The following is a 25888-nucleotide window of genomic DNA, read 5'->3' as shown; positions in this document are numbered from 1 at the left end:
CAACAAAAAAGGCCTCACAATGGTGCTGCTAACTCCAGCAAATGGGTCCAGTCGACGCTTGGAGCGATAACGTGGTGGCACACTCCCTGTAAATGTCTTTCATCCTTTGGTCGGGGTTGAAATGGCACAATATGATAAATGTTTGCGCCTTCAAAGCAAACAGATGCGCTGTGGGAACTGCACCGGTGGCCAAAACCTGATATCAGCCAGTGCGTTCGCCGCTAAAAGCAGCTCGTTGCTCCTGAGACAGATGGTCGTTTCACACGTAATAATTACCGCAGCCTCATGTATTCTCACGCTCCTGTCACATTGTGATATTTACACTGCTTTACGGTAATAATATGACTGATTAGACTAATAAATGTCACCAAAACTCTCCCTACACGCATGTGTGGAATCCAGTGCAGATATTCCATCTTTTTCCCGCCTAAATAAAGATCGATTTACTTGAAAACCTGTAAAGATATACAGTGATCCCCTGATATAACACCATTCACCTTACGCGGCCTCGCAGTTTTGCAAATTTTCTTGTGCAATTTGATATGCATTTTTACAGCGCATTGTGTTCTGCGTCCTGATTGGCACATTCTGTTCTGCGTCCTGATTGGCTAAAGAAAATCTCCTTCATGCCGTGTCTCATGTACAGTACAGAATACATTCAGCTTACCAAATTGGCATAAATCTTTGATCGTAAGCAGTGTGACTCTGACGTGCTGTACTATATGTTTTGCAGGTTTCTCCCCAACAAACCCCACAAAGTCAATGAACCGTCAAAGGCACCTGCGGTAGCACCCAAAAGGCAGAGGAAGATGCTAACTATCGCACAAACAGTTTGATCGCACAAACATTGCACAAACTTCTGGACATGCTAAAGGTAGAAGTTATGGCTGCTTTTAGGCTGGACAATGACGTCGTCGGCCTGACGTTGGGTTCTGATGTCAACCCTAATGCAATGTCCCTACAATGTTTCATTTTATAAAGCACCCGGTCCATTTTATTTGCATAAATTTTAACTGAACGCACTAAAGGCTGATTTATACTTCTGCCTCAAACGCACGCATATGCTACGGCGTTGACGCATAGCCCTTCGCCGTGGCTGTCGGCGTCACTGACGTGCACCTCTCAAAAAATGTAACTACACTTTGCAACAACGCGTAGCACAAGCTCAGTGATTGGTCGACTTGGTAGCGCTGACAAATCTGGCCGGGACCGAGAGCTACGCGAATGGCGCGAGCCCAATGGAGCGATTGTTTACAAGTGTGGAGTCCCGTGAAGGAGCTCCAGATGGAAAGTTTTGTTCTGTATTTACCTCATAGTTAAAGTTGTTGCACGTCCGCCGGTTCCTGTCTCAAAATGAGCGAGTTTGAGCCACTTGTACATCCAAGAAGTGTTCAGGAAAAGCAAAACAGCCGTGAAGAAACTCGACACAGAGGAACATTTACACCTCACTGCCAACTAGTGTTTCGGAAGTGTTCATGCAGACCAACAGAGACAGCGCGCAGAAGTATAAATGCACAGCTATTGGCGTTGCATGCGCCGTTGGTTACGCCGGTCACTTGACGCAGAAGTATTAACCAGGCTTTACTCTTCAGGTGCCTGATAGTTAGCTGTGAAACTAACGTTAAAAGATTCATTCTAGTTAACGCATAAAAATCGTCATTAATAATTCATCATAAGTCACTCGAGTGCATACCTCAAATTCCTATTAAGCAGTGGAGAGGGTTGGCACAGTTTGAAAACATTGTATGAATCCCCCCTTCCACTCCATCTCCTCCATTTTCTCCCTTTTCTAAGGTGAGCTCTCGAGACCTACCTGATCTCGGGTGCCCTTACAGTGTTTCCTCTTGGATTTTTTCCAGCTGTGGCTACAGGCCCTTTACACAAATCTACCAACTACCAATGGCGTTATTTTAATTAGTAGTATTAGTTGTGTAAATTGCTTCCTTGTCCTCATTTGTAAGTCGCTTTGGATAAAAGCGTCTGCTAAATGACTAAATGTAAATGTAAATGTAAATTACAAATGTCATGACGAAGTGTTACAAGTCAAGATCGCATTAATGTTATACGAGCATGTGAATCTCTTTGCTTGAAATTTGGCTCGGTTTGAAAACCCCTCCATTACACTGACAATGATTGTAAGCTGTGCCAGTGATGCTTTGACATTTTCCAATACAATAAAATTATTATTTACATTAAAATATTTGTTTTCAAAAGATGCAAGAAATACAATGTTTAGAATATTATTTACAGGATATACAAGAGTTATTTTATTTAGAAGAGATACTGCTTTTAATATGAAAAGCACAGAAAATAAATTCAAGAGTTCCCACTTAGATATGCTTAGCGTTAACAGCAGGTTTGGTATGCTGTTCCGGGAGAGAACCCTGAGCTCAGAGATACTTGAGCACGGTCAATAAGCATATAAGGCATGGTTTCATTAATTCATTCGCTATATTCATTCTTCCATGGTGGGGCGCCACACCAACATTCATCCCACCTCGGCTACATTACAGCTTCTCATTCAAAACATTCAGTCATTCTTGTTTTGTTTTTTTTATTAGCGGGCTTTAAATCGCACCAAAACATATTAAAAGGTAAGTGAATCATAACGGAGCAAATTTTTCTGTAATCGTAGTAGTGCTGTGTGTTATTTGTTTAACCCTTTAAGGTGACATTCTGACTGACTGACAGGGCTTGCATGAGTTGCATGAGGGCAGCAAACACGACGTAGCTTTCAGTCATGATGAACACAGTTTCCAAAATTATAATTTATAGATAAAGGTCTATGGTTTTACATACAATGACTTTATCTTGCTGGACTTCACAGCCATTTTACTTTACTTCAGGACATGTCAATGCCGTTTTTTAGCTCTATTGGAGACATTCATAAATATTCCAAGAAAATCTAGTTAATAAATCACATGCTCGTTACAAATATGCACTTCAGCAGCAATTATTTGAGAGCGCACAAGAAAATATGTGCATGAGCATATGTAAGGCTGTGCAAGAAGTTTTGTGCATGAACAGAGGACATTGGTGCTCAAAGAGATTTGCATGCTCGTATTACATGAATGCGATCTCAACTTGTAACACTGCGTCACAACATTTGTAATTAACATAACGCCATAGGTAGTTGGGAGATTTGTGTAAAGGGCCTGCAGCCACAGCTGGAAAAAATCCAAGAAGAAACACTGTAAGGGCACCCGAGATTAGGTAGGTCTCGAGAGCTCCCCTTAGAAAAGGGAGAAAAAGAAGGAGATGGGGTGGAAGGGGAGATTCTTCCAAAACGAAGATAGAGCAGAAGGGAAAAGCGATCCATTTATTGTAAGCTTGGATCACTCTGATTGGATTATTTCTGATTAAAGATCAGGCATATCAATCATATCACGTGCTCCTCTCGAAATTAGTTAATGAAACTTCACTTATTTTGTTTCTAAAAGTGGAAGCTATTTAATTGACACTTTTTAAGAACAAAACTGACTTTTCGTTTTAGGCAATGTGTGTTTTAATTTAAGAAAATAATCGTTCAATAATCATAATCGAGTTCAAATGTTCACTTAATCAAGATTTTAATCTTAGGCCAAATTGCACAGCCCTAGTTTGAGTATTTGTAATTTGTACTTCACACCACTGGTTATGGCGAAGCAGTGGCGCAGTAGGTAGTGCTGTCGCCTCACAGCAAGAAGGTCGCTGGGTCGAGCCTCGGCTCAGTTGGCGTTTCTGTGTGGAGTTTGCATGTTCTCCCTGCATTCGCGTGGGTTTCCTCCGGGTGCTCCAGTTTCCCCCACATTCCAAAGACATGCGGTACAGGTGAAATGGGATAGGCTAAATCGTCCGTAGTGTATGAGTGTGTGTGTGAATGTGTGTGTGTGGATGTTTCCCAGAGATGGGTTGCAGCTGGAAGGGCATCCGCTGCATAAAAACTTGCTGGATAAAGTTGGCGGTTCATTCCGCTATGGTGACCCCGGATTAATAAAGGGACTAAGCCGACAAGAAAATGAATGAATGAATGACCACTGGTTATAACACACTCAGCATGTTTCTTCCACAGAACACAAAGAATGCTCGTAACCAAACACATTTTCCAAAATACATGCTTTTATTTTCCACGGGAAGTGAAATAAAGTCAAGATGAGGATGAGATTCATGGAACATGAAAGATAATGACCGCATTTTCACTTAATGACTGCATTTCCCCTTGTTATTTTCTCCGAAAAATAAAAAATAAATAAAAAATCTGTCAAAAACACAAACAAATTTTGGGAAAAAAAACGAAACTCTTGTGTGAAAGAAAAGTTTTCTACATATTCTGCATTACGGTCACCATCGTGCTGTGGTGCATTTTTTCCCTAACAATTTGACTTAAGGCTCTGCTGCGTGCACAATAACACCCATTAAATGCAATTTCTGGGAAACTCAATGTCCCATTGTGCGCTTCTTGCCATATTTCACATCTGGTCATGTGTTCGTTTATATACTCCGGAGGGTATGTAATCATGCGGGGCGTGCTGAATGGAGGCGCGCGAAGCAGGTGAATTATGTAAGTGGCATAGCGTCTTCGCTTCTTTCTGCTGCCACTTTCTTCCACCCCCTTTTCATGCTCCTCTCACATCACAAAGCAGCTGTTGTGATGTTTTTCACCGCGGTCACAATTAACCTCTGAGGCTGGGCAGGGAGCCAGACCCGGCACAACTCAGGGCGCTGGAGAGCCCATCAGGTAAACAGTATGATAAGCTTTGCTGCAAAAATTAGACATTGTTTTGAAGTGAGAGGCAGTTGCTATAGTGACTGTTGCTAATTAACTGCATTCAGCCAGGGGAACAAAGGGCTTAAGGGTACTCAGGACGGCGTCGCTTGCAGAGAGAGCTATGCACAGTGAATATGTGCAATCCCGCGGGTCTCTCTCCCTGCACCAAAATACCTGCGCCTTTTCTCCTCCTGGAGATGTTTGGTGGTCATTTTATCCGAGCTAACGGTGGCTGGACACCAATTAGAGAACAGTGGGAATCTCGGGGCCGTCAGCTGCCCTAAAACAAAAATAATCCTCAAATCCCCAGCCAATCAGGGTGCTTCATCAGCATGGAGGAGCTCTCGAAGGAGATCTCATCAGCTCCTGTGGCATTCTGGAGAGCGGCCTGCCGGCTAGTGCATTTCATTAAAGCTACGCTACACGTTGGAGAAGTACAACAACAACAAGAATCACGGTGTTGTAAGGTTACCGTTGTTATTGGTCCTCGGTTAAAAAAAGGTTGGTCCCACTTTATATTAAGTGGCCTTAACTAATATGTACTTACACAGGAATTAATAGTTTGTTACAATGTAAATATTATGGAAATACATGTATTTACTATGTACTTATGCTTGATTAAATACATGTATGTAACTACATCTGTAATTAACTTTTGTAATTACATTTGTAAATACAGTGTTGACCATCCTTACACCTTAACCCACCCTTAAACCTACCCATGCCACCAAACCTGTCCATAACCCAACCTCTATCCCAACTCAAAAGCAACACAAGTGTTCTCAAATACATTATGAACACAGTAAGTACATTGGATTTATTTTTTGATGTAAATACATAGTAGTTAAGGACACTTAATATAAAGTGGGACCAAAAGGTTTACTTGATTATGATTAAAAAAATGTCATTAGTGAAGATGTTTTTTTAAATAAACCAAGCCGTGTTTCTGTGATCTGCTAATTATGCCACATTGTAACAAGATGTAAAATAAGTCTCTGATGTCCCTAAAGTGTTTATGTGAAGTTTCACCTCAAAATACCCCACAAATAGGGATGTAACGGTATCAGAATTTCACGGTACGGTATTTATTGAATCATTTACAGGAAAAAACTAAACTTATGAAAATACTCCAAAAAAGTGCCAAAAGTGTCAATGACATACAAATTAGCCATCTATCTGTTAGCTTTGAAACAGGAACTTCAATTTTAATAACAAAAAAATATTAAACCATGTAAAAAAATTAAGTTTCAATTTAGTAGTGTTGAAAACTCATCACATTCAACATTTAATCACTCACTCACTTAGATAGAGATGGGTTTAAAGGAAAATTATCATATAAATATAATCTGGTAAAAGCTGGTATCTCTGGGTATTTACAATGTCCCCTGCAACAGAAAAAAACCTCTCATTAGGGACTGAGGTTTCTGGGACAAGAGAGATATGACTTGGCCCAGGTTGACAGCAGTGGGTAACGTTGTGCATTGTCTTTCCCCCACTTGAGAGGACAAACCATGAGTGAGATAGAGATCTCATGTCTGCATCAATCTGAACAGAGCTTTGGATAAAAGCGTCTGCTAAATGACTAAATGTAAAAAAATGTAAAATGTGTTTCTGCAGTCCCCATGACTGATTATTAGTCGTATTCCCCAACTTGCAGGCACGTGCACACATAGGGCTCAACCTGTGCAGTGCACATGCCCTTTTTAGTCTAGGATAGAAAGTTCCCTTCCAAAATGATCAAAAGTGCCCCCGCGACGCGACATACCCTCCGTCCTGCTTTACAGTACGCGCGCGACAACACAGCTGATAAGAACTCGCGCGACAACACCGCTATTCAGTACGCGCGCAACAACACAGCTGATAAGAACTCGCGCGCGACAACACCACTATTCAGTACGTGCGACAACACAGCTGATAAGAACTCGCGCGCGACAACACCGCTATTCAGTACGCGTGCGGCGACAACACCCGCTTTAGGGTTTTCCAGCTCTTTTTCATCCCCGCTTCTAGCAGCACACTCCATTTCCGCATTAGTGGATCTGTAGCGACAACAGACCGCAAGGGATTATGGCCAAGCCTGGGCTGATGGGAATTGTAGTTTCCGGTACCTACCGTTCGCTTCATTCGCCTGGGCAAATTTTCTCAGAAGACCTATAGTTTTACCGAGTCATGCGACTACGGTAATATCGAAAAAAATTAATATTGCGGTATGACGGTATTTACAATACCGTTACATCCCTAATAAAAATAGTGTTTTATAAATCGTTCAAACTAGGGCTGTGCAATTAATCGAAAATCCGATTTCGATTTTGGCTTGTAACGATTATGAAAAACCATTAATCGAAATAAACGATTATTCCATCACATACCGCCCCCTTTCCAGTTGTACACAAGTGTTGCTGTGCAAAGCTCAGTTCCACGTGAAAATGACTAAAAGCCTGTGCTGTAATGTAACTTTTGCAGCACGGGATGCTCATCATTCATATTTTTAAAAGCGCAAAAGAGCACGTGCTGTTGTGTGTGTGCGCGCCGTGCTCAGCCTCGGACAGGTAGCGTGTGTGTTTGCGCACGCGCCGCGCTTGGCCTCGGACAGCAGAGCACACACACACACATCTAACGCCATCTTAATGAGTGCGCTTTGATGGTCAAATACATGCACATTTGTGTCAGAGCGCTGTGTTTAGTGATTATTCATATTAACCCTCATTTGTTTAATAAACACACAAGTTGAAAATGAAAAGACACGTGAAAGGGAAACCATATCATAGCCGCACTATTCTTAAAGTGATAGCGCGCAATATCCCTGCTGCTGCCGACTGTTTTTATTATTAATCAATAATAAAATCGAAAATACAGTGAAGATGCTTAAAGCACAGTTTAAACATAACAGATTTAATAACTCATTTCTAATAACTGATTTATTTTATTTTTGCTATGATGACAGTACATTATATTTTACTAGATATTTTTCAAGATACTAGTATTCTAGCTCCAGTATTCAGTTACACAAAGGCTTAATTAGGGTAAATAGGCAAGTCATTATATAACAGTAGTTTCTTCTGCAGACAATCAAAAATATATATTGCTTGAGGGGGCTAATAATATCGAGCTATTAAAATAGGTTTCAAAATATTTAAACCGGCTTTTATACTAGCTGAAATAAAACAAATAAGCCTTACTCCAGAAGAAAAAATATTATAGGAAATACTGTGAAAAAAATCTGTTAAACATCATTTGGGAAATATTTATATATAACAAAAAATTCACAGAAGGGCGAATAATTTTGACTTCAACTGATAATCGTTTTGAATAATCGTGATTACAATTATGACCAAAATAATCGTGATTAGGATTTTTCCCATAATCGAGCAGCCCTAGTTTAAACTGCATTTTTTTTAGTCTTTGGTCCAAACTGTAAAAAGAAAGGGGAAGGGGTAGGGGTACAAACATAGAATTGGGATTGGGCCTAAGCTTCACCATCTAATTTTTGCTAATAAACCAAACATCACCCAATCTGCACCAACTCACATCAACCAGCCAGCTTAGATTTTCCCCCAATCAATCCTTTAATACATTATAATTAGAAAGTACATAATCTTTTTTAAATAATCATGTTTTCATACATGAAGAACATTTTAATATAAATATATTTATATATAATAAATTTTAAACAAAAAGTGTGTAAAAACACCTCTCTGTGCTTTCCTTAAGCTTTCCGAAGCTTTTAATCTATTAAAATTATTTAAATGTCATGCTTTTAAGTTACATCAATAAATACCCTTGAAATGTTGAATAAAACTGAACTGCAAATATCCGAATCCCAATCAAAAATTTTAATGCAAATTCCACAACATATGCAAGATGTTAAATAAGTCTCTGATGTCACTAAAGTGTGTATGTAAAGTTTCAGCTCAAAATACTGCACAAATAACATTTTATAACTCTTTGAAACAGCACTTTTTAGGCTTTTATCCTAATTGTGCCATTTTGGTGACCGTCGCTTTAAAATAAAATGAGATGTGCGCTTACCAAAAGAGGGTGGAGCTACAAATGCCTATGTGTCTTAAACATGCTAATGAGGGAGAGATTGTCGCTAATTGGCGAGCTTTCGCCCACTGATGACACATACAAAAAGAGAATGCCAATCAAAGTGTTTGTGCAGACTGTTTTTATCAAGTGTGATTATACATGTTATGTAGTGTTTTATTTTTTTAAACAATGATATAAAAGAAAGGTTATTTGATTTGAAGTTAGTGAGTTTTTTTGTGTTGTTGTATGTGTTCTTTTTGGTGTGGTTCTCCTTCTCTCTTCTCTCGACAGGTTTTATTTTGAGTGTGCACAGTTGCGGTGAATCAGGGGCAGATACATTAGAACTTTAGAGCATGCTGGTGGAGTCCATTTAAACCGTGCTGAACGACAGAGTTGCAGAGTTGCCGCTCTCCCAGCTTGTTTGGTTTATTTGTGAGAATTTATGTTGTATTTGCTCGGCGATATTGTCGAATTTGACAATGAGTGTTTTTGACTTTTAAACTATTGAGACCAATGTACAGAGAAGAATGTGATGGTTAGTCGAACGGTAAGTAAGGCTCAATCCCAATTCTACCCCTTAGCCCTTTCCCCTTACCCCTCGTTTGGCTCGTTCACGTGAAGGGGTAGGGGTGTCCCAATTCTATTTAGCTTGAAGGCGTAGGGCTAAGGGGAAGGGCTAGATACCCCATTCGAACTGAGATTTTTCCGGACCTTACTCGAAACCAAGGGGTAATAAAACTTCCCCGAATACACCAGCCACAACTGCAGCATAGCTGCACCCGGAAGTAAGGAGATCCACAAATTAGTATTTATTGTCATCATTACGAATTTTTACAACAAACGATCACATGTTTTAATACATTTATAACTGCGTTCATGTTTTACCGTCATGCTTTAAAAAAAAGCTCTAAAATAAAACCCGCTAAATTTCGCAATCTATAGTCACTAATATTAACTCCTGTATAGTATTCCCGCAACATTCAATGTCACTCAATGGCTCTCACATCCCCTGTCAGAAGAGTCTAGTGGCTGGGAATGAGCTTTTTACAGTGTCTGCTATAATGTTAATGTTGTTTTTGTGTGATTATATAGATGTATATGGCCCCTTTACAAATGCACAGTAGTTACAAGCTTATTGCCACATTATACCATTATGATAACGTGATATACACCTTCAGTGAATTCCTGTAGATAAATACCAAAAAGAACACAACTGGAATTACTACAGCAGTCGCGATTGTCAATCTCATAAGAAGCAAGAGATCGATGACATATCTAGTACTGTCTAATTTTTTAGGGGTTAAATTTTGAATTCTTTCCCTTCACACTCTGTTTCAAGGGCCAAGGGGAAGGGATATAGAATTAGAACTAGAATCGGGATTGGGCCTATAGGTTGTTTAATTTGTTTTAATTTATGTACAGGTAAGAGGGTTTAAAACTTAGTTGTTGAGTTTTTGTTTGTTATTTTGGCTTTACCTCTGCAAGATATTTATGTCTCCTTTAAATTTAAATGTCAAATAAATTTGACTTTTTATGTTATTTATTTGGTCAATCATCTTCGTTGTTTTTTATTTTTTGAACGGGGGATCATTAATTTTAGAGGTGTCCTTAATTTCATTTCATTTTATTTATTGTTACAGGTCTGGCTTGCTTTGTGGAGCCATGCAAAGTTTAGAGTTCGTAACAATAAAAATGTACTATAATAGTTTTTTTTTTTTTTTTGTATATATTTACTATACTATATTTACAGATTGTCACCACACAACCCCTTATAAAAGTGATTTTTTTTCATAATAGGTCCCCTTTAACGAAGTTAGGCGCACTGTAAAATCCAACAGTCAACTTTATCAAATGAATTAAGTGTAGTTAACTCAAAATTTACTGAAAGCTAATTCTATACATTTGAAAAGTTTTGAACTCAGTGTTGAAGGTAATGAGTTAAATACCTCATTACTTCCACTTAAAGGGAGTAAGTTCACAGTACTCATATATTATTATTTATTTTTAACTCAAATGGTTTGTTGCAATCGGTTTCCTCAAACAGTTTGAGTTGCCGTAACTTAATGTGTTTTACAGTACTCGGATGGTTTGAGTTCTCTTCATTTATTGTGTTTTACTGTGCTCGAATGCGTCTTTTACTCAAATAGATTAAGTTCACAGTACTCATTAGGATTAGTTTTTGAACTTAAATGGCAATCTGTTTCCTGAAATAATTTGAGTTACCTTAATTTATTGGGTTTTGCAGTGCATAAATGCAAATAAAAGTAACAGCAAATTGAAAACCGAAGAATTCCAGCTCAGGAGCAAAGCCTGTTATGTCTGTTTTGTCTATGCCCACAACAGACATCCACAACAATCCAAAAGTCAAAATAAGCCTGTATAGAAAAGCGGCCCATTAACCGCATTCAATTCAGCTAAAAATGCCAATCAAGTGTGTTCCTCTAATTTGTCCCGGAACCCCACTGACAGACGCAGCCTCTTGTTTTGACAGTTGTAACGGCCCTGGTTAATGGTTGAGTGAGTGAGCGGGTCACAGTTCACGGTGTGATGGCTTTGGCACTAGGACCCAGTGACAGCTGCGGAGCTGAAAGACGACACTATACAAGAAGAGGGCAGCCGCAATCTGCTGCCTTCAGTGTCCCGCCAAACTTTCTGAAAGCCATTCAATGCTACTTTCAATGCTCAAATCTTATAGACGCCCTAAAAAAGAAGCTTTATGCTGGGTTTACACTGTGGCTGCACAACATATCGTCTCAGCATTGATATCACAATGTCTGAGTTGGGATTATATTGTTGAGTCATCGTAAAAAAAAAAAAAAAAAAAAAAAATAGAATGTTTTGGGGGGGTTTTTCCAATTTTTTTAGCTGTTAGTATAAGTATGTTAGTTTTTAAGGCTGATTTATACTTCTGCGTCAAGCCCACATGTGTGGTTCAGCGCAGCCTTCAAGCTGTCGCAAACCCCTCACCGTGGTAGACACTAACGCTGACATGCATCTAAAAATTCAACTACATGTCGCTACGATGCATAGCACAAGCTCTGTGATTGGTCTCATTTGCTTTTCTGCTCAGTTGGCCCTTCTCATTCGCTTCAGCTCAACCAATCTCACCTGCAGGGCAATGATAAAAACAAACGCTATTGGCTGTTTTTTTTAAAGGGGGTGAGGGGGGGCTTCTATTTGTCCCACCCTGTCTTTACATAGAGATTACATAGAGATTACTTTAAATTTCGAATAAGAAACACTTCATTTAAAGACCTGTGACTATGTAACATTTCAAGCACATTTAAACAAATAAACTATAACCTTTGTAGTTTTAACAAAAATTTATTTCATTTAATTATTTATACAATAAAGACAATGCAGTGTTATTTTTAATTGATTAATCAATCACTGGTTATTATAATTTGTATATATAATTATAATTTGCTTATTATATTTTATGAACATGTACTGTGAACATGTATATTTTCATTTTACTTATTGTATTGTCGTGCATATTACATTTCAAAATATGCTTCCGTAATGCAGAGACATTCACTAATTATGGAAATCAGGAAACCTGCTGTGTAATATCATTGTCATGTTTATCGAAATTCATGTTTGTTAGATAACATATTCGTATGTCCATGGTTCTCTATAATATAAATATTTAATTTTTTATTAATGTTTTTATTTAGTTTTTAAATGAATTATTGTAATTTTACATTATGACCAAATTAATTATCTTTTTATCGCCTCATACTCCAACTCTCATTTTAGGAAACCACCAAATACTTTATGTTTTGTCTGCTCAACTTTTCATTTGTAAATATACATCCTTTCCTGTCATTCAGACCTGCAACACAGGTGATGTCAACAGGTGATTTGAGCAGCATCCAAAAAAGTTCAGTCCTTTAGGAGCAAATGTAGACCGAGGATCGGCAGTTTGCCAACAAATACGAGAAAAAATTGTGGAAATGTTTTAAAAAATAAGTTCCTCAAAGAAAGAAGAACATTTGAATATTTCACCTTTAACAGTGCGTAACATAATTAAAAGATTGAAGGAGGCTGGAGAAATTTCAGTGCATAAAGAACAAGGCGCAAGCATAAGCTGAACAACCATGATCTCCAATCCCTTAGGTGGCACTGCATCAAGAATCCTCATCCATCTGTAAGCAATACCACCACATGGGCTCTAAAATACTTTAGCAAACCATTGTCAAGTACCACAATACATAGTAACATTTACAAATGTCAGTTAAAACTGCACTATGCCAAAAGGAAGCCCTATGTTAACAGTGTCCAGAAGTGCTGTCGACTTCTCTGGGCATCTCTAAAGGCAACTTTTTTATTTGCGTTTTCCATACTGTCCCAACTTTTTCTGATTTGGGGTTGTAGATTACGCCGACTACAAATCCTGTTATATAATTTGTAATCAGTAACTGAATGTGACTTTGAAGTAACCAACCCAACACTTACGGTAAACATATTTCTATATTCTTCTTGCAAAGTGTTTTCAATTATTGTGACATTAATTTCTTTGTTTATGCATATGAGGTATTATTTGTGAGCAAAAACCCTAAATTCCATGGCATGCAATCTGATAAATCAACATACGTTAACTGATTCCATGTTAAAATAACCTATTATTTGTCTGCCAAGAGGTTTACCAATACAAAACAATCTTGAGGTCTTCATTTGAGTAACTGAAACAATATGTATTAAAGCATCATGTCTAAACTCAGCTGCATGGCAGGGATTTGTGTAGTACAAGTCTGATTGGTCTACAGTAAGTGATCATCTGCTTGTAATATGCATTACATGTGCAACAATGCCGGCCAATGTGTGCTGCTTTTCTTGCCGTCTCTGCCTGTGGTCTGGAGGACTGTGAAACATTACTCTTGAGGCTTTGATGGACATCGCTGTTGAGTAAACATGCAACCGGACACCGCAAACAGCTGCTCAAACTGACCTCTAGTCAATCCCTGCACTCTCAGACGGGTTAGCACACGGGGGTTACGCTGTCAGGTGATGCCGGTGATATAATTTCCTGCTGGATCTAGATTGGATCGGATGCTATTTCCTTTGCCCAAATGATACACGGTAAAAAGTCATTAAAAATACAGCCATGATTTATTATGCTGATGTAAAAAAACTCTTGTTCTTAAAGGGATAGTTCACTTAAAATTGTAAATCTTATCATGAAGTCTCACTCATAACCTATTTGAGTTTCCTTCTGAACACAAAAGTAGTTCTTTTTGAAGAATGCTGGTTGAATTGCAGGATGCTCATTGACTTCCATAGTATTTGTTTTTACTAGGTTAGGCCAACACTAAACATCTTGGGTTATTTCAACCCAATTTTGGGTGTAATAGGGATTAACCCAACTGCAAGGTTAATTTTTTTAATGAAATTAATAGGAACATAGGGCGGCAAGGTGGCTCAGTGGTTAGAACTGTTACCTCACAGTAAGAAGGTCCCTGGTTCGAGTTTCTGCATGTTCTCCTGGTGTTCGGTTGTGTTTCCCCCACAGTCCAAAGACATGCCCTATAGGTGAATTGAATAGACTAAGGGTGCTTTCACAGCTGTAGTTCGCTTCATTTGGTCTGGACCAAGGGTAATAAATGATACATTGTTGCATTTTCTGCCACCTTTGGGTCGTTTTCACACCACACTGCTGGCTTTGGTCCGAACCAGATGAAACAAACCAAAATGCAGTCATCTGACAAAATCCACATCTCTCATTGGCCAGATGTTGTTGAACATATTTCCTAAACTGCTTATTGATTGGTCAGAATTCACATGCGGGAAAATGCCAGTGAACTCCCGCAAGAAAACAAAACCTTTTACTCTGGAGGGACGACTGCGCTGGCTGATTGTATCCCTGCTTTAGACAAACTATACATTACGAAAATGAAGCACGGCCACGGCTGGAAAACAGTGTTTAATGCATCGCTCGTCACTTCAGGAGGTAATTAATGTGAATTAATTTAGTTAAACTGCGACAGGGTCATCTTGTGTAAATATTACCAACGATCCATTAGGTAATGTTTTCCCCTCTCTCTCTCTCTCTGTTGGTAAAGCGCTGTCAACAAATATTTTCCCTCCATGTCCCATAATGCACAGCGCATCGGCCTACGGCAGCTGAATTAGTCCAAAACGCGCAGTACTTTTTGCGGTTGGACCTGTTTCAGTACGGATCATATTCTCCGTACGGTTACACTACGGTCAATTTAGCTAACCCAGTTCACCTACATCGCATGTCTTTGGACTGTGGGGGAAACCGGAGCACCCAGAGGAAACCCACGCGAACACGGGAGAACTCCACACAGAAATGCCAACTGACCTAGTCGAGGCTTGAACCAGTGACCTTCTTGCTGTGAGGCGATCGTGCAACCCACTGCGCCACCATGCAGCCTCAAAATAATCTTATTTTAAAGGAAGAACTAGATAATTAAGCTTACCCCATTGGCAGATTATTTATGACCTCACCTAATTTTTGACCAATGACTTCCTAAAACAAGACTGTATGTTTCAATTGTCTAGAAAATGCCTCTTGATTTAAGGATGTTTAGATATTTGGACTAGAAACGAGACTAGAAATCCCCATCCCAAAGTAGCTTAATAAAATGCGCACATTATTAAATTATAGTCAGAAAGAATTAAGGTCTTGAGTATACTGTGGACAGTACAGCAGTCAAGCATATACACAGTTTACCTGCAGTTCTACAATAATGTACTTTTAAAAAAGCGGTGTCTATTTATAATATACAGTTGCAATGAAAGTAATCGGATCGACAAAATAAATAGGAACAATTTATGTAAATTGGCTAGAAGACAGTTGCTGGTTCAAGTCCCTGCTGGGCCAGGTGGCATTTTTGTGTGGAGTTTGCATGTTCTCCCTGTGTCGTTGTGGGTGTCCTCTGGGTGCTCCGGTGTCCATCCACTGCCAAAAGACATGCGCTAAAGGTAAACTGGATGTACTAAACTGCCCGTAGTGTTTGCATGTGAATGTGAGAGTGTATGGGTGTTTCCCAATACTGGGTTGCAGCTGGAAGGGCACCCGCTGTGTAAAACTTATGCTGGATAAGTTGGCTGTTCGTTCCGCGGTGGCGACCCCTGATAAATAAAGGGACTCTGCTGAAGGAAAATTAATGAAATTTTCAATGAAGTGATCTGATCAACTAAACAATTAGGAACAACGTATGTATTGGGTGGTGGCGCGGTGGCTCAGTGGTTAGCACTGTCGCCTCGCAGCAAGAAGGTCGCTGGTTTAAGTCCCGGTTGGGTCAGTTGGCATTTCTGTGTGGAGTTTGCATGTGCTCCTTGTGTTGACATAAAAAAAAATGGCCATAGTTTATGAATGTGTGTGTGTGTGTGTGTGTGTGTGTATGTATTTCCCAGTAGTGGGTTGTGGCTAAAAGGACATCAGCTGCATAAAACATATGATGGAATAGTTGGCGGTCCATTCCGCTGTGGTGACCTTTGATTAATAAAGGCACTAAGTAGAAAATGAATGAATGAATGACTGACTGTATATAACTGTATATAATCAACAAAGAATCCAACACTCTTCAAAATATCCTGAACTCAACTATACATCCCACACTTGGACTTGACCACTCAAATTGGGCCCATCAAACCTATTTTCACGCTCCAATCCTTTACAGAGAAATCGAATGACAGTAGGTTGAGGGGTGTTACGATGTGGTCCAACCGTTTTTTTGGTAGTGGCAGCTGAGAGGCTTTGCTCCTGCTTCTCAACTTTACATTTGATTTGGCCGGAGGGGTCACATGACAGCTGCAAACCAATGCCCCGAGGGCCTTCTGCTTTCACTTGACACTGACAAGCTGTGAGGGACTCCAACACCGGCCGACAGAAAATATTCCCTCTTTCCATGACATCACCCAGGCAGGAATGGAGGGGAAGGGGAGGAGGGTGGCAGCGGGAGGAGGAGGAGGGGGTGGCACAGCTGGTGACAGCCGCAGTACCATCTGCTCCTGACTAATAGTTCATGCTGCTTTACTTACACTCCCACTACTCAACATGGAGACTGCCAAGACTTTGGAGATTCCTGATTGACAATGACTCTCATCTTTTCCAGCCTTTCGGTCTTATTCCTCCGAGCCCACAGTTTTCACTTCTCACCTCCAGCGATCGCCTCAGGGACCGATCCAAGGACTCCGAGTATTGAGGCAACGTCCAAGAGACTTGTGTTGTTGCCTCGTAATGTGACATTTACAAGTCATCTTAACCAGGCGCAACATCACAACTTTCCAATAATAAGTCATGTATAATTTCAAAGGAAAAGTCAAATATTTATTGCCAAAAATTCGATTAATATACTGAAAAATATTAGCGCTGGATGAGATAAAAAAATGTTCAGAAATTATGAAAGTTACACTGTAAAAAAAAGCTGCACTTCACACAATCGATTTGTGTTAGGACAGCAATTAAGGAATTAACTGTAACTCATGGCCTGTGTCCACTGAGTGGTACAGTACGATACGGTACGGTACAGATCACCTTTATGAGGCTTGCGTTTCCACTGCCAAAAGGGTACCTTGGGCCTGGTGTAGGACAGAAAGTTTGAGACGACGTCATTTTTACTCAAGGAAATGTCAAAGTAAAGGCTCGTAAACACCGGGACACTTTTCTTTTGCGTTTATCGTCAGTGTTTTACAAGACGTTTTTCCGGATTTAAACCCAAGCGATTTTCACTGGCGTCGAGCAGGAGAGTGCAAAATCACTTTTTGACGTTATATGGCGCTACTCAACTTTAAGCTAGAGCTGCACGATTCTGGCTAAAATGAGAATCGTGATTTTTTTTGCTCAAAATAAAGATCACGATTCTGTAGATATAGAAATATAATTTTTTCTCAAACATATGGTAAAACAACAATAATAATATTATGTGTGGGTCTACTAGCTTCTATAAATAATTCTATTCTACTTATAATAAATCTGATGTTTAATTATTATATTTGAGATATATGCTTGCAATGTGTCATTGACAACATTATAAGACCATTTTATTCACTGGTAAATTCATTTGTCATTATCAGATTATATTCAACATTATATAGGCTAGAGTAGTTATACTGACACTGTAAACATTTATTTTCATGCACAACTGTGTGTTCACTATGAAAGAAAAAACCTCAAATGCTTGTCGTAATCATAACTCTAAAATGCGATATGATCATTTAAATGACGTGCACACTTTCGGTTTAATTTTGACTGCTAAGTGCTTGTTCATACTTCACATGCGGCGCCCAAACGATCACTCTGTGCCACAAACTGATTATTATATACAACTGTATTACCTGTTATTCGCAGCCTGCGCAGGTTCTGTTCACTAAAGTAGACGCGCGCATCTATCAAGTAGCGCGTGCACCCGCCCTCTCGGTCAGCAGCTCACGTCACGTGTGATTTCCTGGCCGCGAATACATCATTATATAAAAACAGAAATGACATTTTGGGGATGAATTATACCTTAGAAATACAGTATGTGACTCTTTCAACATCATTTGGAGGCATCCATGTCGCTGAGCAATGTATGTGAAGCAATGAAAAGACTCGTGCAGCCGCCTTTTCCTCTCTCCTGAACTTGAAAATATGATTGGCAGAATCGTAGAAATGCTAAATTAAGATCGTCTAGGGGGTCGAATCAAGGTCGCGATCTTTTTACGATTAATTGTGCAGCTCTACTTTAAGCTCCATTATTTTACTGCACAACACTCTGTGTTTCGCTATTAAAGAAAAAACAAATCAGATGCTTGTCGTAATCATAACTCTAAAATGCGATATGATCATTTAAATGATGTGTGCGCTTTCGGTTTCACTTTCACTGCAAAGTGCGCTCGTGTCAGGGTTGGCATCACTTTGGGAGAAAAAAAAATTAATAGCCCCAACTTTTTATTTTTTCCACAATTTCTGGTAATGGAGAGAACATTTTTTTTTCAACACATTTCTAAACATAATAGTTTTAATAACTCATTTCTAATCGCTGATTTATTTTATCTTTGCCATGATGATAAATAATATTTGACTAGTTATTTTTCAAGACACTTCTATACAGCTTAAAGTGACATTTAAAGGCTTAATTGGTTTAACTAGGCAGGTTAGGGTAATTAGGCACTTTATTTTATAACAATGGTTTGTTTTGTAGACTATCGAAAAAAATATTGCTTGAAGGAGCTAATAATATTGGCCTTAAAATGGCTTTTAAAAAATTTAAATCAGCTTTTTTTCTAGCCGAAATAAAACAAACAAGACTTTCTCCAGACGAAAAAATATTATCAGACATACTGTGAAAATGTTCTTGATCTGTTAAACATTATTTGGGAAATATTCAAAAACAAAACAAAAAATCAAAGGGGGTTAATAATTCTTTTTTGTGTATTTTATCCTTGACAGTTTTTGAAATATGTATCAGTCAGTCTTATTTGACTAGTTTGTTTATTGTTTAAAATATTGCCAAATTAAACAAACAAAATACTGTATGAGAATATATTATTTCAACATTACAAATAAGGAAATCATTCATCCTCTTTCAGCTTAGTCCCTGATATATCAGAGGCCAACTATCACAGCATATGTTTTATGCAGCGGATGCCCTTCCAGCCGCAACCCAGTACAGGGAAACACCAAAACACACTTGCATTCACCCACACACACTCCTACATTAAGGCCAATTCTGTGCACCCAATTCACAAATGCCAGCTGGCCCAGCCGGGACTCGAATCAGCAAACTTCTTACAGTGAGGTGACAATTCTATCCACTGAGCCATCATGCCACTCTTGTATACAAATATACTGTATAAATGTCCTTCTACAAATGTGAGTAGCAGGGACATTTAACCTAGTAGAGTTAATAGTGAAATATGAAACTTATTTTTGTTTAATAACTCTGTTGCTTGGAATGCGTTACCCAGAAGTATTACAGAAATTAAAGTTGCTAGTATTTTTAGAAGTGAAGTTAAAAAAAAAATAACAAAAATGGGTCTTTCCGTTAAACAGAAATATACAGGGGGCTAATAATTCATGAGGGCTTATAATTCTGACTTCAACTGTATAAGCACAAACATATTTTTGTAGAGCATCCTATAGGAAACATGAACTTAAAAGAGAGATCTGTGAGGTGTGTACTCATTTATGCTGAGCACTGTAAACCATTTTTAGGAAGGAAGCAGCAGTATGTTGGAAGAAGCACAGTGTTCTTACCATACATCTTTCCTTCATCTGAGAGGATAATTTTGCGGCGTCCACAGGGCGGGTAGATGGCCAGCGCCTCCTGGAAGCTCTGCTCTATGTCAGGGCTCCACACCCCCTCAGCATCATTGTCGATGGGCTTGTCTGCCGAGTCGCTCATCCTCTCGATGTCTTCGGCAGAGCTCTCGCTGCCGCTCCAGCTGCTGGGATCAATGGTGGCGGTTGAGACCTCCAAGCCGAAGCCTGGAGCAGACTAGGGTGAATCCTGGAGGTGACAAGAAACAAACACAGAGTTGTGGTTACTCGCTATACCTAATAAATACCATCAGTGGTATTTCAGGTACAGTTGAAGTCAGAATTATTCGCCCCCCTTTGATTTTTTTTTCTTTTTTTAATATTTCCCAAATTATGTTTAACAGAGCAAGGAAATTTTCACAGTATGTCTGATAATATTTTTTCTGCTGGAGAAAGTCGTATTTGTTTTATTTTGGCTAGAATAAAAGCAGTTATTAATTTTTTAAACACCATTTTAAGGACAAAATGATTAGCCCCTTTAAGCAAAAATTTTTTTCAATAGTCTACAGAACAAACCATCCTTATACAATAACTTGCCTAATTACCCTAACCTGCCTAGTTAACCTAATTAACCTAGTTAAGCCTTTAAAAGTCACTTTAAGCAGTATAAAAGTGTCTTAAAAAATATCTAGTCAAATATTATTTACTGTCATCACGGCAAAGATCAAATAAATCAATTATTAGAGATGAGTTATTAAAACTATTATGTTTAGAAATGTGTTGAAAAAGATTTCTCTCCGTTAAACAGACATTGGGGACAAAAATAAACACGGGGGCTAATAATTTAGACTTCAACTGTATATGAAAAATATCCGAATGAAAAATAAATACAATTTATGCGATATTGTTGTTGAGTATTGCGATAACGATATTTCTTATGATATAAGAAATATGTCAAGAAACATGCTATTTTATGATCATTTTAATGATATTAAAATAAACAGATAAAAGACATGATTTAGATTTAATTCACTCTATTTCCACTAAGGAAATGTAAAAAACTGTGTCAAGATGCAAACATTTAGTCTTCAAAACACTGTGAATTAGTGAAACCTCTTCATATTCTGATTCTGACTGACAGTTGTCAATTTCCCCGTCTTGACTCCCACCATAAGTATGTTTTACTTTCGTTTTCAAACTTGCGCTTGTATGTAAGAAAGTTATCACAATTCGATGAAGTTGAACACTTTACTGTGAATTCAAGTGAGTTTAGATGTTAAACAATTCGCTGTGCACATTTCTCACAGCCCCTTGCGCTGATTTTTACTTTCATTTTCAAATTTTGATTTGAAAGGTTGTTTGAAACAGTTTGTTTGTAAAAATATTATTTTAATTTGATAAAGTTAAACCCTTTGCTGTGAATTTGAGTCAGTTTAAATGATACACATTTCGCTATACACATTTCTAACAGCCTCTTGCACGACTTTTTACTTTCATTTTCAAATTTGCGGTTTTATGTAAAAATGTTATTTTAATTCGATTCCTATTCCTGACTGGTTGAGAATCTATAAAAAATATGTAATGGTTTAAGTGAGATTTAGATGTTACGCAAATCACGATGCACATTTTGAAGCAGGGGTGCTGCAAGTTAATTTTGCTTTTGAAGTTTTGATCATGAGTTCTCTATGTATAGACAGCGACAGTGCTGCGTGAACAGCATTTCCAACCTACTGTAAATGTAAGATGTCTGGCAGACAATATTGCTATGCTGATATTTATTAAGAGTAAAAAATGCAAGGAAAAAGCACAGTCAAATCCCAAGTTTGATCATTTAAAGATAACTCATTTGCTATATATATGTATGTATTTATATATTTGATTTTGAGCTTTGTTTTTCAATTCCAGTTTACTTTTGTCATGACAAAAGTTTTTATTATTTATTTCAAAATCATGATGTGAAACCGATAATGTGAATTGTATTGCATGATATTGCAGTTGAGTGAATCATTACATCCCTAATAATCAGGTAATAAGCATGCATTAAGAAAGTATATAAAAGTCAATTTCAATAAAATGCTAATTTTAGAAAGCCTGAATCCTTCCTAACAGCAACTTTTCCAGTTTCCAGCCCTGAGCTTTGGCCACGGCTCCAAATCACCCCATAAATCGGGGTCATAAACCATAAGAATGCAATTTCCTCTTGAAAATGTAATATTCTCCACCCAACTTCGCGTGAACCATTAAGGATGTCCAACGCCAAGCACCTCCGAAAAACTCATGAGCATTCTTGAAGACTTTCTCCACCTCTTCCCCCCCAGCCTCCCGACAGCTTCCTCTCTCCGTGCCTGCTTCCATTCAGGCAGCACAAGCTGTTGTGATGTGGGACTAGCAGCATATGTTTCTTCTAGAATATCAGTTCACGAGGGGGGAAGGGAGCAGGCTTTTTGGAAAAAAAAAAGAAAGGGGGGGGGACGCTTTGGGAGAGTGGAGGGAGCTGTTACTGAATTCCGTGTTTGTATGCTGAATGCTGACACTGCAGAACAGACTCGCAAACTGATGAGAGAGGGGAAAAAAAAGCCTCCCCTTTTCTGACCACTAAATGGTTTGGGCCTTCGTGCTCTCTCTCCCCCCCTCCAACTGAACTGAATAATGAACTACGCTGGTAATCACTTCCAGCGCTGCTACAAACATAATGTGGTTGTTTCCGCGCAGTACCTCATCTTGGAACCGCATTTTCCCCCCACTGTCAGATATACAAACTGTTTAAAGATGGCCAGTTTGAGGGGAACGCTCGGGAGCTCGGTATAGATAAACATGTTTACTTCGGCTATCCTTGCAGTGTTGGCTGCCACACGCTAACTGAAAGCCTCCTTGAAAAATGGCTGCCATTGGTCCCTCGGCCACACATGGCCTACTTAAGAGCAGAAGCAAAGGCCGATGTCTCAAAATACCAATAACAAGAGAGTGTGGTTATAAAGTAAATTGAAATAGTCTCCGAGTGGTAGATTTTTTGTTTAGCATTTGCTGCATGATGAAAAAAAAGTTGTGTGAGTGATATGAGCTTAAAAAAAAGGCATACACTGTACAAAATATCTGTAAACTAGCTAAATTAGTTTTACGTATTTTGTTACTTATGTTTTTATTTTTCCCCCATTTATTTATGCTTTTGAATCGCATTATGGAGAGCTTTCTTCTTCTTAAAAAGTAGGAAAACGTGACTTTCATTGACATTTTTAATAGTTAAAAAATTGGTGTTGTATATTACAGTACAAAATCTTGTCAGTACATTTTCTGTATTTTTACAGATTTAATTCTCCATCCATTTTTTCTTATGCATTTTATTATTTCAAACCACTAAAATGTCAATAAACATAATTTTGTTAAACTGCAGAGCTGAATTTCCATTTCATAAGTTGACAGAGCAGAGATGCAATTCAAAAACGTAAATAAACGGAAAACATTAAATACGTAAACTGTTAATTAGGGGTGTAACGGATCACAGTTGACACGTATGGATCACAACCCACGATTCGGAACACATGTGACCCGTGAATGAATACTTTTTACGATTAATACTTTACTAAATAACGATCGCAGAGAGATCGCTTCATGCATCATTCAAATCACATGTATGAAAGCATTTAGGCTTTCCTGTAAAATGTAATGATGACGGAAGAAGTTGTGGTAGGTTATTCTGGATGTTGTTAGTTTCTCAAGTTATTAAAGGTGTTTTCTGTTATTACTTGTTTAGCCTGCATTAACGCATTCAGTGTAAAGCTGCACAATTAATCACTAAAAGATCAGGATCTCAACACCCACGCAACATAAATTATACATGATGGTGATTTGCATATGTTTATTAATCCTTCGAATCGCTGCATTAAAAAAAATCAATAAAGAGATTGAGTTTTTAGGTTACAAACTGTCAAATAACACAGAAGTACTGGTATGGTAGTTTATAGTTAGATAAAACCACTGATGTTTATGGTAATGTTAAAAATGCCATCATATGCATTTAACGATGCTTAAAAATGAAAGTTGTAGGCAGCAATTAGGTTATTTAACCAATAGGTGGCAACAACCAGCCATCAAAAATATGCCACTGAATAATTATTCAAAACTGACACATATAGCAACGAAACAATGTTTTATGATTAAATAAATAAATCATTAATTGAAAATGAAACTAAAGATAATTATGGGGTGTACAAATTACGTTAGATTTCAACATTTAGCGTTATCAGCAACAGTAGAGGTAACAGTGAATTTTTCACCCTACTGAATATTTTACAGTTTATTTTTATTCAGCTGACTATTTTTTCATTTTATTTTTTATAAAATGACAGGTTCTAGGTTCTGTTTGTTAAAACCAAAAGTGTCTTGCTGTACTGTTTTTGTAATAAATGCAAAGCAAATTACATTTGTCTCCTCCCCTTTCGGCTGATCCAAAAAATGGTCCTAAAACGGGACTAAAAAACTATAACGTGATCCAAACCATGAGATTTGTGATGCATTACACCACTACAGTTAATTAACAGATATTTTTTACAGTGTAGTTTATAATAACATTAGTCAAATATTATTGCTGATCTCAAATATATGCTTTTATGAATGATAATATCTGCATTGGGATTTACCTTAAATGGACATCATTGAATTATAAGACTTTGATTGTCATTTTGTGATTGACATGCTTTTCAACAAATATGTTTTCAGCTAACCTTTGGACAAGACAAGATAATCTGTGATGTTTCACTTCAAAAAAATTTGTAAGAAAGTGGCAAGAAGGCAAAGATCTGCTATTGACCTTTTTTTTTTGATGTAAGAGCGGGAACAGTCTTTGGACCTTTATTGGCTCGAGACTTTGTTTTCGAGAATTGATTTTTAGGTGTAAAAAACAGCTCATGATTCTGCTTGATGTAGTAAACTGGTATTTTGTAATGATATTATATATATATATATATGGAGTAGTTTGACCATTTTCTGCCATTGGTTATTTCTAGTCATTTCTTTGCAATTGAATGGCATAGCTTACTTCTGATTTACAGAATAAGGTAAACTTTCAAATGACAGTAAACAAAATATGACAATTTCTTCTCGTTTCTTCAAACCTTAACCTTTATGAGTTCATGTTTTTTTTCTATTGAACACAAATCAAGATATTTTAAAACATGATGATAGCCAGCAGCCATTGACATCCATAGTTGGATGGAAAAATACTATGGAAGTCATGGCTACAGGTTTCCATTCATTCATTCATTAATTTTCCTTCAGCTTAGTCTCTCATTCATCAGGGGTCACCACAGCAGAATGAACTCTCAACTATTACAGCATATGTTTTACGCAGCGGATGCCCTTCCAGCCGCAACCCAGCACTAGGAAACACTATATTACTAGGATATGGCCGGTAAAAAATAAATCAAATTATACCACACAAAATGATCAGCAGCGTAAATGTAAAACAAATTCCATTCCAGAATCAAAATGCATGAAATATGAAGGAAAACACTGCACAAACGTGTCTCGAACACATCCTGTACAATCAGAAATAATAAGAAAAATGCTAAATATTTCACAGAGTATTCAATTTCCAGACACTCGTGTCTCTCGAAATGACTAAAAGAATAACACCAGGAGTAGGCTATTATTGACAGTAACTTTAATCAAAACTGAAAATAACAGCAGCTGTCAGCCCGTCACCGTAATGCATACATGGAATACCGTACATACAGCTCGGTATTCAATGTAGACATGCACTTGAGTGAAGTGTATGACTGCTGCATTTTTGGTTTGCGTCTTTTGCAGCATTAAACAACATTCTTATAAAAAAAGCCTATCAATTCCATGCAAAATCAAAATTTACTTTGTTTATTTTGCAGCTCACATTGTTATTCTTAAGGTGA

General features: G+C 38.1%; 1 protein-coding gene across 1 annotated transcript in view; it reads right to left on the bottom strand.

Annotated features, from left to right (window-relative positions):
* Positions 1–25888, bottom strand: part of tead1b (TEA domain family member 1b) — a 164871-nt gene that overhangs the window by 86315 nt on the left and 52668 nt on the right. Inside the window, 1 exon segment of the mRNA NM_001435835.1 lies at positions 19983–20235. Within this exon segment, the coding sequence (NP_001422764.1) occupies positions 19983–20184 (202 nt within the window). The 5' untranslated portion in view covers positions 20185–20235.

This window comes from Danio rerio, chromosome 7 (assembly GCF_049306965.1).
Source record: "Danio rerio strain Tuebingen ecotype United States chromosome 7, GRCz12tu, whole genome shotgun sequence".
NCBI classification, from domain to species: domain Eukaryota; kingdom Metazoa; phylum Chordata; class Actinopteri; order Cypriniformes; family Danionidae; genus Danio; species Danio rerio.
The sequence above is the reverse complement of the archived record's forward strand: the minus strand, read 5'-3'. Positions and strand labels throughout refer to the sequence as shown.